This window comes from Podarcis cretensis (assembly GCF_951804945.1).
Source record: "Podarcis cretensis genome assembly, chromosome: 10".
Classification (NCBI taxonomy): Eukaryota; Metazoa; Chordata; class Lepidosauria; order Squamata; family Lacertidae; genus Podarcis; species Podarcis cretensis.
The window spans coordinates 70,062,376-70,075,877 of record NC_137179.1 but is presented as its reverse complement, the minus strand read 5'-3'; the positions used below and the strand labels follow the sequence as shown (position 1 = coordinate 70,075,877).

General features: G+C 39.0%; 2 protein-coding genes across 9 annotated transcripts in view; one reads left to right on the top strand and one right to left on the bottom strand.

Moving 5' to 3' along the window:
* COG5 (component of oligomeric golgi complex 5) overlaps window positions 1-13,502 on the bottom strand; it is a 177,374-nt gene that overhangs the window by 128,547 nt on the left and 35,325 nt on the right. The window lies entirely within an intron of this gene.
* GPR22 (G protein-coupled receptor 22) lies at window positions 6,001-12,091 on the top strand. 6 transcript variants are annotated; one of them, XM_079993700.1, is made up of 4 exons: window positions 6,002-6,622; window positions 7,613-7,869; window positions 8,496-8,650; window positions 10,405-12,091. In XM_079993700.1, exon 4 carries the CDS (start codon window positions 10,430-10,432, stop codon window positions 11,729-11,731), a length of 1,302 nt encoding a protein of 433 aa, XP_079849826.1. In that variant the 5' UTR covers window positions 6,002-6,622; window positions 7,613-7,869; window positions 8,496-8,650; window positions 10,405-10,429; the 3' UTR covers window positions 11,732-12,091. The 6 variants fall into 6 exon arrangements, with proteins under 6 accessions (XP_079849829.1, XP_079849827.1, XP_079849826.1 ...); XM_079993703.1 differs by lacking the exon at window positions 8,496-8,650 and having other exon boundaries at window positions 6,001-6,622; window positions 10,452-12,091; XM_079993701.1 differs by lacking the exon at window positions 8,496-8,650 and having other exon boundaries at window positions 6,001-6,622.

Genomic DNA, 13,502 nt, shown 5'->3' with positions numbered 1-13,502 from the left:
TTGGGAATATTGTAATGAAAGTGATCATTACTTTTTTGAGCTCTGAAAACTGACACGTGGGTAATAATGTTAGAGCCAGCACCAGTTTTATACAGCACGAATAGCCATGCTTAACATGTACTAAACACAAATGTTTCGTACCACCGTGTCCCCAATCCACCTAAAGTTCGAGAGGTTTAAGACTGTGGTTAATATGCAAAACTACAGCCACCAAGCTTCCTGATATGTAAGGTGAAGGATCCTATTCATGTAACCACATGGTAATAGACTATTTCAGCTCTGTTTTTATTTTTATTTAGATTTCTGAAGCACCCACCCAACACTCCAATTGGTTTCATAACCATTAATAGAAAACCCACACTAATTAGATTACAGTTGTTGGGAGAGTCTGTAGAGCCCTTAACACAAGGTCAAAAGCACTCTGCACAGAGAACATTGTTTACTAGAAGGCCCAAGCACAATGTTGCATGAGTCCTGTTTTCTAGAACAGTAGTGATTAATAATAGCAGAACAACATTCAATATAAGACTGTACAGGGAACATGGACTACACCCTTCCTCTCTACAAATATATGCATACTAATAGCCTAGTGGCTATTATATGTAAAATAGCATGCATCTAAAATGTTTATGTGTTGCATGAGAGGTCACAAATTTACTCAGGGGGGAGTATTCTTTCAAGAACAATGCTCAATAACACTTTACATCACCTCATCGTCATATAATCCATCTACAATTTACACTGAAAAAATCAGTATAATTCATAAAGTATGTCAAGCACCAGCAAAACAGGAGAACTGTGACAATTTGACAAGAGGAAGAAACTTGCTGAAATGCATGTGATTCTTGTGGTTTCCCACCCCACCCCCACCAGCTTTTCCAGCATAACAATTGAGCTCATCTTTATTGAATGATTTACTCAATAACATAAAATTTCCTGGCTAAGTTGCCCTCCTACCACAAAATCTCTACTTTGAACCAGAAAATGATTACAGAGTCAAGAGGAGAAGCACTAATATGTGTGTGTTTGTATATGGGTATAGAAATTATTATTATTATCAATTAAATTTGTACACCACCTTATACCTGTAGATCTCAGGGTGGTTCACAGCGTAAAATCACATACAGTGGTGCCCCGCAAGACGAATGCCTCGCAAGACGGAAAACTCGCTAGACGAAAGGGTTTTCCGTTTTGGAGGTGCTTCGCAAAACGAATTTCCTATGGGCTTGCTTCGCAAGACAAAAATGTCTTGCGAGTTCCTGCGGGTTTTTTCCCCTTTCCCCCCCTTTTTCTAAGCCGCTAAGCCGCTTATCTGCTTATCCGCTAAGCCGCTAAAAGCCGCTAATAACGCTAATCCGCTAAGCCGTCAATGGGCTTGCTTCGCAAGATGAAAAAACCGCTAGACGAAGAGAATCGCGGAACGGATTCTTTTCGTCTTGCAAGGCACCACTGTAAAGGGTTTTTATCCTAGCCTATGTGCCAACCCAGACTCTAAAAATCAACTTCTCATATATTACATATCTACACAGACAGTTAGTTGCTACCAATTCAGATGCCAAGCAACCCTAGGAATCATGGTGAAACTGCAATTCAATGTGCAGGAGCAGTTTTAAGAACACAAATTCTACACTAGGGAGAAATTGGGGTTGAAAACATTACTGCTAGTGACCTCCTGCTCTTAAAAAAACAAACCTGTGGTGTAGCTATACTTGGAATATTGTAAAATTCTGGTCACTTATCTCAAAAAGGATACTGCAGGGCTAGAAAAGGAAACAAAACGATCAAGGGTCTGGAACACCTTCGATACTAAAATTTGGGGGGCTGTTCAGCTTAGAAAAGGTAGTGGAAGTGGGACATGACACAGGTTTTAAAAATTATGAATAGCATGGAAATTTATGGAAGTAAAAAGACAGAAATGTCTCTGTTATAACAGTAGAACTCACTGTAATCTTCTGAAATGTTTTGGTAGTAGAGTTAGGACACACAAAATGAGGTACTACTTCACCAAGAATATACTTTATGCAATTTACCCCTGTATGATGTGGTGGTCTTATCTTAGATTTCTTTGAAAAGGGCACTTTAAAAGAGGATTAGACAAAACCATAGAGGAAAATCAATGGCTATTAGTAAGGATGGCTACCTGGAGCCTCCCAGTACAGGGGCAGATTGCCATGAATTCCAGCTGTTGGGGATGACTGCTGTTCTCATGCTTTGCCTGTTGGATTATTTTTATGTTCATATACAGTGGTACCTCATATTACGAACGTAATCCATTCTGGAAGTCCGTTCTTAAACCAAAACCGTTCTTAAACCAAGGCGCGCTTTCGCTAATGAGGCCTCCCGCCGCCGGTGACCTTCCACCGTTCGGATTCCATTCTCAGACCAAGGTAAAGTTCTCAAACCAAGACACTATTTCTGGTTTTGTGGAGTTTGTAATCCAAATCATTCTTAACCGTTAAACCAAGATACCACTGTAGTGATATACCTATTTACAGTCACACCTTGGGTTACAGACATTTCAAGTTGTGCGATTTCGGGCTGCGCACCGTACCGAACCCAGAAGTACTGGAACGGGTTATTTCTGGGTTCTGGCACTTGCGCATGCGCAGAAGCACTAAAGTGCACTTTGCACAAGCGCCAAATCGCAACCCGCACATGTGCAGACGCGGCGCTGTGGGTTGCGAACGTGCTTCCCGCACGCATCACGTTCGCAACCCGAGCGTCCACTACACTACCATAGTTCAATGTAATGCCTACACCAGGGGTCAGCAAACTTTTTCAGCAGGGAGCCGGTCCACTGTCCCTCAGACCTTGTGGGGGGGCCTGCCTATATTTTGAAAAAATAATAATGAACGAATTCCTATGGCCCACAAATAACCCAGAGGTGGATTTTAAATAAAAGGACACATTCTACTCATGTAAAAACATGCTGATTCCCCGACCATCCGCAGGCCGGATTTAGAAGGCGATTGGGCCGGATCTGGCCCCCGGGCCTTAGTTTGCCTACCCATGGCCTACACTGACCAAATACAAGACCCTCACTCAATGGGCGACTGCACTTGAAAGATGACTAGCCGTGCCCAGAGGCAGATTTAGGGGAACGTGACAGGTTCAACTGCACAGAGTGCTGAGCCAAGAGGGTGCCTCAAGGGGGCACCACAACAAAGATGGAACAAGGGGAGTATAGAGGTGCAGGGGAGGCACTGAATTTTGGCTTCGCACAGAATGCTGCTGAAATTTTAAAGCCCAAAATACACCACTGCTGTGACTAGCTCCATTTTAGCCAGAGATGAAACAAAATTTGTGGGGAGGTTTCCGATCACCTTTCATGAACAAGCTGGTTAAGAGACAATAACCAAAAATGATCTCCCATCACCCATCTAATGTTGGAGAGATTTATCTTAATACAAATGATGATCTCTGTAAACAGTAACAAGAATATTATGAAAATAATATAATGAACTTAAGTTTCTAGTCCATATAACCACATATCCCACTATATCCAACAATTAAAACAAAGTGATATCTGTTAAATTAAAAGCGATAAAGGGAAAAGGTATGAGATTATGGACATTTCTTAATTGTTTTAAGCCATAGAACTACCCCTGTCAAATGTAGAAATCTAGACAAAATACTTCCAGCAAAAAAGAAAAATCTCCTGGCAAATACAGTGAAATACATGCTGATGAGGATCAGAAAGAAAATGAAGGGAATAGCAAACTCATAAGACAATTCGTTTTCCCGTCTTTGAACTATCAGGTGGATAAATCACAAGAGACACAGGCTAGGTAGAGGAAGACTGAAATTATTTATTGTATTATCTCAAGTATTTTGCTTGCTGATATAAATATGAGGTACGAGTATAATTAGAACACCTTCATAGGTAACATTTGAGGCAAATCTGGCAGGTGAAGTCAAGGGCCACAGGTGGAAAACTAAACAAGCACAAATATTGTAACAAGGCAATGTAAAAGTTCTCTCTAACTTCAGTATATATTCAAGGATCTTATGCAATAAACAACAGAATTTACATCTTTTAGTTAGTTTAAATAAATTTCTTAATTTAATTAGACTTTTAGATTGTCCTTCATCCCAAAGCACAATACAAAAGCCCAACCTACATCGGAATTAAAATTTATTACCGCAACTTACAGTACAGCAAACGAAAACATCACCAGAGATTCAGAAGCGGCAGAAACACAACCGACAAACTCACTTCCCAAATGCTTGGGCAAAAGATGTATTTTGAGTGAAAGCTGGAAACTTCTGAATATGGAAGACAACTGCACCTTCATGAGAAGGACGTTCCACAAGTGGAGTGCCATCATGGAAAAGGCCCTATCCGGTGTTAGTGAATGTGTGTATGTTTTGTGTGTGTGATTTAATTGTGGTGAGAATTATTTAGCTAATCCCTTCAAACATTAGAAATGTACGTACATTGTTACTAGGTTATCCCCATTGGTGTTAATAGATATGCATTGTTGCTGAGCCAGTCCCCACTGAAATGTTAATTGTGTTTATGTTGATAGTGCATGTACAATGAATAACACCCCCACTTTCAAGACCTCTGCAAGTGTAACTTACTGGGTAAACCTGCCAAGATGCACTATTGCCAATGTCTAAAGATCTTAATTCACAAGACTCCTAGGAGGCTTCCTATTTATAAGGGGAAGGGACTCACCCTTGCGATCATACTAGGGCTTTGGAGGTTCTCAGAAGCAGCAAGAGGTCTGCTCCGGCGGCCAAGTACAACAACATACTGGCAAAAGCTTGGACAGGAAGCCAAAATCTGGGATGGCCACTTATCCTACTCTATTTGTGCCGTATGTCCCAATCGTAGCTGGGGGTGGGACAAGAGATGTGGCAGTGACATGTTTTGGCTGACTACTAGTTTTCCAACTTCATGAAAAAATGGATGTTCAAGAAAACCTGGCCCCACCAATTTGATGGCCATTTGAAAGAAAACTACCACTGTAGTATGTAAAGACATCTTCCATTATACATACATTGTAGTATGTATAGACATCTTCCATTAGCAACTCCTTTTCTCTTTACAGTGTATTTATTTTAAAAAATTTAAAAACTAGCCTCCTTACAAATGTGCTGTCTATTGTGCATTTTTCAGTTTTTCCAGCAGTTTACAGCTGTGATCCAAAGAAAGCATTCCTGTGCCTCTGCAGTTCTTCCAGTTGCAGTACCTACACCTAAGGAACCAAGCCAACCATTAACAGATAACAGGTCCCTGGGTTTTTTTAATGCCTGCAATGAATTGCAACCCACATCTACATACCCACTAACAGAACATAATTTTAGACTAATCTATTCTTAAACCTAATAAAAGGCATTTTCCAGGTGTGTCTTATCCACATTCTAGATTTAATAGCACATCCTGACTCATTCAAGATGGTCCTAACAGAACATTCTGACTCTGATTTAATTGCTCATCATATAGCTACCACTACTCAAGTTCCTACTCATAATTGAGCAAAGATTAAATATTAAGTTAAACGAACATGAAGCTGTAAGACTATAGAAAAGAAAGATGTACGAAAGAAAATAGAGTTTAACAGAATCATGCATAAGAACAATATTCACAGCTTTCACATTCAATACATTTCTCAGTGAAATCTATCAAACTGCAATATGCCAGAACTTCTGGAAACCACAGTTGACAGACTATATAAAATCAAAACTAAATGAAATTCATTTTTCCTAGTAATATCCTAAATACCCCAAGTGATTCCATGCCAAACTCTACTTTTTCAGTTCCTACTTCCCATAAATATACAATATTGGCTAAGATTTAGTGCCATTAACTGAAGAGAATGGATTTGCACCAGAGAGGTAGATGTAAAGCAGACCCTAAAGGAACAGCATGTGCAAACAACACATTCGTCTAAATATAATATATGCAATATGATATATACCTGCTTTCCCCTACTTGTGTGGTCTCATGTAGCACATCCACTATTCTGCACCACACACACACACACACACACTGTGCAAAATGGGGATACTAAAACTATTATTCTTTAATATATTCAATGCATCACTTTAAAAAATAGCCCTTTAAACAGAAGCTTCCTCTAAAAAGAGAAAAAGAAAATTCACTCCCATATGCATGAAGCACAGTTTAAGCCGAACATCACTGACCAATCAAAATTAGTGAATGCACTGCATCTCTCTGCAGTGAAGAAAAGCGACAAGGTAGGCTGTCATTCTGCCCGGAACAAGCTTTCCTAAGCAGCCAAAGCTGCTCCTCTTCCGAACGGCTGAGCCTGCGCTGCCTCTGGAGACAAGAAGCCTTCAGTATGTTAAATTACTTTCATTATGCATTTTCAGATGCTTATTGATTCTACGGTGGGAAGCGGGAGACTGCAGCAGGCTCTGAAAGCAGCACTGCATGCTGTGTGCATGTGAACAAACAGCGCGGAAACAATGGCACAGCACAAGCGCAAATTTTCATTAAGGTCCTTTTTCGGAGAGATGCTTTTCACCCTCTTCCCCCTGTACTCTGCTAACAAGTGAAAAACAACAACAACCCAAAAACAAGCAAACTATGAATCCCTCCAAACTGGAACTGTTCCACCAGCTTCGGGAATTTATTGCATCCTCAATAGAGGTAAGGGCACATTCCTTTTTACAATACAGAGCCTCAGCAGTAGCTAAGAAACAATGTTTGTGAAGGGGAAAGAGATGACAGGTTCAGCTTAAAATTCTGATTTGGCTTCCTGCTTTTATTTTTGAGGACGCACAGCATTCAAATATGCTTTCTTCCATTTAAAAGGATGAAATCCTTAAACAGTGTTTTGCCTGTAAATTCATGCGATCTGGAAGATTACAGTGTCTGTACCTCTTTAAGGGATGGCACAGCTTAGGTTTCGGCTGCTAAATAGTTCTTAATGCAGTTAAAATGCTTTCTTCCGTCAAGGCCATTTAAAAAAAATATATTAGGCAGCCACATATGTCACTAACAAATTCAAATATCCCATAAAGGATCATAAATGCTTTTTTTGTGGGGGATGGGTTTTATGACTAATCCCAGGTTGCCTATGGGGAAATTGTGTGTGTGTGTGCATGTGTGTGTGTTTCTGTTAAATGCTTTGCTACTGAAGGTATGTCTGAAGAAGCGTAATGCAAATAATCTTACACAAAGTAAGGAAATAAAAATGCTACTTATAATTCCTAAGAAGCAGTGGAGACTTTTACATGGTCACATGAAGCCAATACATTAGTATGTAAACTAGTCTATTGTTAAAGCTGCATTCCACAGTACTTATGAATTACTGTTTTTTTTAATTGTAGAAACATTCTTCCCCTACTACTGTATCCTTGGCTTTAATGTAATCTTAAAATATATCCAGTCTAAATGGATCCAAATGGAAAGGTATTTCAGGATAGGGAAGAACAGAAGAGAACTATCATATTCGGAAGTACTTAAATAATTTTGTTAATGTTATATACTCCTACAGAAAACAATTTCACACTGTCTGACAGAAGCCATCTTTCATGGTGTGCAATCAGATGATACTAGAAGCATGTAGTCAATCATAATTGTATTTAAATTATTATAGAATCTCTGCTTTTATCATGTTTCATCTTCCTTTTCAAGGGAGCATATAATCTGATTCGGTTTTATTACCGACAACAAGAAAAACACAGTCGCCCGCAGATCTTCACAATAGCTATCGGGATTTGCTTATTATAATATATGTTTTTAAACCCAAGGATTTACAAGAAAGTTATGGATCTACATTCCCCCTCAAATGGCGTGTGATGCATATATGGACACAGAGGAGTAACAAAGGCACCTGCTCAAATACTCAAGGAGAGAAGATTAATTCAGTGGCTTATTGCTGAAGCAAAATGGTGAGCATCTCTTGCAAATGGATTTATAACATAAAACCAGAATTGTGGATTTGGCTGATGAATGAAGAAACAGTAACACAAATTTTCCCTGAAGGAATATCTATATAAATACCAGCATGCTAAAATTTGGCTCCAAGTATGTCATATACAACAATAAAACGCCATTTGTAGCACTTAGTACAGTGACTAAAGTTTAAGGGAACTATCCTAACCAGCTGATGTAGTTTATGACCCGAGTTATAGTAGCTGCAAATGAGCACACAGGAACTGGATTAATGCAACACACAGCAATTTTTGTGGGAAACCCAGGACTCCACACTAACGAACAAAAGTACCACACAAGCCATTGTACAACTCTAACAAAAGGGCATTTTTTAAGTCCAGTGTTAATTTCTATTCTGCAGCTTACATTTTTAGAAATGAAATTAAAAAGTGGTGCCAAACAATGGAGAAGAGGCTAGAAATTATGAATCACTCACAAAAGAGTTGCTGTCCACCAGTGGCTTTTAAAAGGGAGAGACAACTCATATACACCAGGCTCTGGTCTCTAGGAACCTATAATTAAGCCTTTTTGTTCAATTGTGCTTTCTTTTTTCATCTGCTGCTGATGTGCTGAAAACAAAAAGAAAAACTAAAATATTCTGCAAGGCTGGAAACAGATCGCAGCCATCTTTCTGTTGCCAGGTGAAAACGCATGTCAAAATCTGTCAGTGACACCATGTATGAATTTATGAGAAGCTGCTATAGTGAGCTGAAAGGCCCCTGAGGCAACAGAAAACAGGTAGGTCAGATGTTGCATGCACCCAACCTCTGTTTAACATTTGCAGAAGAAAAGAGCACAGCTCTGGGTATGCGTTTCATTTTAATTACCTTCCCATCTTGACATCTCTGCTTTTATTTAAATGAACATCTATCTAACTGACTGGTGCAACAAAGACCTAATGTTTAATCTGTCTGTCTAAAAGTTGGCACATGGGGAATTTTTCCATTTTTGTAAGATTTCAGTTTGCATGTTCCTGCAGCTTAGCCTAGTAAAACAGGCTAGGTTATACAGTGTGCTTAACTACCTCTAATCTTTCTGAGTTTTTTGTTAACCACTGCAAAGGGTATATAATTTACAATACATTTAGAATAGCTGTAAACATGTCCCTATGGCTAAGACCTCATAAACAGAAGAAATTGCCATCTAAGTCATTCAAAACTTGCATCTGGTGATAGAGTAACAGCTAGTATTTTTTAAAGGGTTTTCTGCTTTATTTCCTAACCAAAACTCTTATAGTATAAAAATCATTGCCCTTCTTCAATAAATATGCCAGCTAATAATTAACCAAAACCCCAACCTATTATTGAAATTTCCGAGTGAAAGGATTAATAACTGTCATTTTATTTCTAAAATGTTTATTTTACAAGGGTGTAAATACGGATATGAAACAACCAAGACAAATAGGTTTTTGCCGAAATATCTTGCGCAGCAACTCTATGCAGGTTTACCTAGGAGTAAGCCCCAGTGACCACAATGGGACTTACATTTGAGTAAATAGCACTGTCAGAAGGCCTAAAGCACAGAAAGTGGTTCACCTTTCAGAAGCAGTCAATTAGCAAGCATCTAAAAGTATTATTATTAAATATGTGACACTGGAATCATAAACTACCCAGGGTGTGGTCATAGCAGAAGTCATATTGCTACAATTAATGCTATTTCAGTAAACCGTAAATCTTCAACATGGGATGGAAGACGACTTTTACAGTATTTTGTGCAGAAAACACACACAAATGCACCACCCACTTAAGCCTGCCTACGTAACCCCACCATGACAAAATATGTATTCTTGTCTAACAAGATGACAAAGATGTTGTGATTAAATTCTCCTGCTTCATGCAGCTCAACAACTCAACACTATGAAGCCACTCTCGCTGCTAGCAGCTTGAATTTCCTTGCATAGAACATGCTGGGTACATAAAAAATATGTATCAATAGTTTATGAAACCAGTGCAAGAGACTACATACATTTGCAAATCTTTGCGCATATGTACAAACATTCACTTATAACTGCATAATCAATTTATATGCACCCACAACATTTTACACGTATTGATACATCAAAAACAATCACTCGATACAAGACACTTCCAAGGAGATAGCAGTACACCATTCCAATAACATGACTGTAATCTAAAGAAATGTTTCAGGGTAGAGATATCATCCAGAGGAAGAAATGCAAAATGCATGTTTCTCTGAAATATAGCCACCTCCCTTTCCCCACAAAAGCTTCATATAAAATAATACGGCTTAGTTTCCAACAAGTACAAAGGTCAAAGCTATGCGTGCAGTTTGCATTGCAAATGTTACAGCCTTGTTTAAAAAAAAATTCTTTTTTTTACTGCCTTCAATTCCTGCAAGCTAAGTACAATTCCAAAGTCACCGTGTGTTAATTAAAAGCTAATAAAAACCAAAACCTGCTTTTCTGTAGACGTGTAAATTATGACAAGCATCCAAAAACCAAACAGCTTTATATGTTCTCTCTCATCTTATAGGGGAAAACAAACTTCCAACAAAAGAATGTGTTTCTCTTCCATTCTAGAAGTCAACATGCAGTCTGAATCCAACATTACAGTTCGAGATGCCATTGACGACATCAACACAAATATGTACCAACCACTGTCTTATCCATTAAGCTTTCAAGTTTCTCTTACTGGATTTCTGATGCTAGAAATTGTATTGGGACTTGGCAGCAACCTCACCGTACTGGTACTTTACTGCATGAAATCCAACTTAATCAACTCGGTCAGTAACATTATTACAATGAACCTGCACGTCCTTGATGTAATAATTTGTGTGGGATGTATTCCTCTAACTATAGTTATTCTTCTGCTTTCTCTGGAGAGCAACACAGCACTGATCTGCTGCTTCCACGAGGCTTGTGTCTCCTTCGCAAGTGTTTCCACCGCAATCAACGTCTTTGCTATCACTTTGGACCGATACGATATCTCTGTGAAGCCTGCAAATCGGATTTTGACCATGGGAAGGGCTGTGACGCTCATGACATCGATATGGATTGTCTCTTTCTTCGCCTTCTTAATTCCATTCATCGAAGTGAATTTCTTCAGTCTTCAAAGTGCCAATACTTGGGAAAATAAGACGCTCTTGTGCGTCAGCACAAATGAATACTACACAGAGCTGGGAATGTACTACCACCTTCTAGTGCAGATTCCTATATTTTTTTTCACCGTTATAGTAATGTTAATTACGTACAGCAAAATCCTCCAGGCACTCAATATCCGAATAGGCACAAGATTCTCCACGGCACAAAAGAAAAAAGCAAGGAAGAAAAAAACCATCTCTTTGTCCACACAACACGAAACTACTGAAGTATCCCAAAGCAGCGGAGGGAGAAACGTCGTCTTTGGCGTGAGGACTTCCGTTTCTGTTATAATTGCCCTACGGAGGGCTGTAAAGAGACATCGCGAAAGGCGGGAAAGACAGAAGAGAGTCTTCAGGATGTCACTGTTGATCATTTCAACTTTTCTTCTCTGCTGGACGCCAATTACAGTTTTAAACACGACCATTTTATGTTTGGGCCCAAGTGACCTTTTGGTAAAACTGAGGTTATGTTTTCTAGTCATGGCATACGGAACTACCATTTTCCACCCTCTACTATACGCATTCACTAGGCAGAAATTTCAGAAAGTTCTGAAAAGCAAAATGAAAAAGCGCGTTGTTTCAATAGTGGAAGCTGACCCCATTCCAAATAATGCTGTTATACACAACTCGTGGATAGAGCCTAAGAGGAACAAGACAATTACTTTTGAAGACCATGAAGTAAGACAAAAATGCTTAGTACCTCAGGTTGTCACAGATTAGATTTCAATATTCACTGAATAATTTAATAGGAAATGTTAAGAAGAAGCTGAAGTAAATACTGCCAAAATAAGGATCTTTTTTTAAAAAAAAATGGACGATAGAATTGGGTAGACTGTAAATGTTTGACATGTGCTAAATAGATAAGGCCTGTATATTCTATTTCTTCATTAGTCAAGGTGTGTGTTGCATGGCAGTTTGTTAAGAGTAATACCATGGAAATATTTTGTCAATATGCTGTCCTCCAATATACATCTACGTAAATATTTTATATAAAAATAGCCTTAAAAGGTGTACACTTTTAAACATATATATATATATTTGAGTTGCTGTAAATATATAAAGCTTTGTTTTTAAGCTTTCTGCCACCAAGAGTTTATTGGCTTGACATAACTTGCGTGACATTAAGGTTTTTAAATCTTTCCAGATGGCTCTCTTCTGATATATCAAACTATATTAATGAACACCAAACTTTTTTTTATCAGAGCCAGAAATTATAATTGTGTGCATCCCACACATGTTCATCACACACCACATCTCTGACCTAATCTAAGGAATTAAATTTTAAGTTTCTTTAAAGCCGAAACAACCTGCCCTTACAACTAGTTTTCACAGCAAAAATAGACAACCTCTCTCATAACATAATGTTAATCTGTTACAGAAATGGTTATATGATAATGCACTTAAGTGTGAAGTAAAATGGATGAAATAAGGAATGTTCTTCCCATGTTTACGAGCCACATAAACCAGCCCTAATTATGCTATTCTGATTTTAAAACAGTATTTTCTTCCTTCCAGCACTTTCTACTAAGTGTAGCATTGCAATCAAAATGCCAAATCTCCAACAGTTACTTTCCACAAATGCATCACAGGGCAGCAACGCAAGTGTTATTATGAGCCCATCCAGACATTAAATTTGTAGTACAGCATTACTTCATTTGATTTGTAGGATCCAGATATCTGCCCTCAAGGAAGGCAGGATGTTGCGTTTTCCTACCTCTCAAACTAGCACTGCACCTTGTCCAATAACTAACAGGGTAATTGCAATTTGGAAGGCTATCAGAATCATAGCTAGCTGCATGATTCCAACTCTCCCCCTCTCAGCCTGAAAAGAAAGGAATTGCATAGGAACCCCCATTGATCCTTTATCATTCTGTTCTTACTACCGCTAGTTAACTCTAACTCTTAAAGTACTGTGCAGAACAGACATTTGAAATGGTAAACTTGCAGTGATCCCTTAATCTTAAACCAGATGTGATATTGCTACATTTCTGCCAGTTAACTCACTGATCAACACTGGGCGCATCCAGCTGTCATCGCTGCTTAGGCCAGGGTTTCCCAAACTTGGGTCTCCAGCTGTTGGGTCTCCCACCATCCCTAGCTAGCAGGACCAGTGGTCAGGGGTGAGGGGTACTGCAGTCCCAAAACAGCTAGAGATGTGACTTCGGAAAAACCATGGCTTAGACCAACTGTGAGGTATAGAACCCGACACTGTACTTGGGGTACAGTAATTTGGATCCTTGTCCCTTCAGAGCTAATAAAGACCAACTTCTGATCAGGCTCAGCAATGCTTTTGGGAGAGAGGTGAACACAGCCTTTTTTTAAAGAGGGGTTTCTTATATTTCTTCCTCAAGATGATTGGGTGACCAATCTAGGATACTTTCCCCTGGGCAGCAGGAGTGAAACTGAACAAGTGATGGTGTAAGGAATCCAGGCATTTCCAGATAAGACAGTTTTCTCTGCTTAACCAATTTGAAATATAACTTGGGCATGG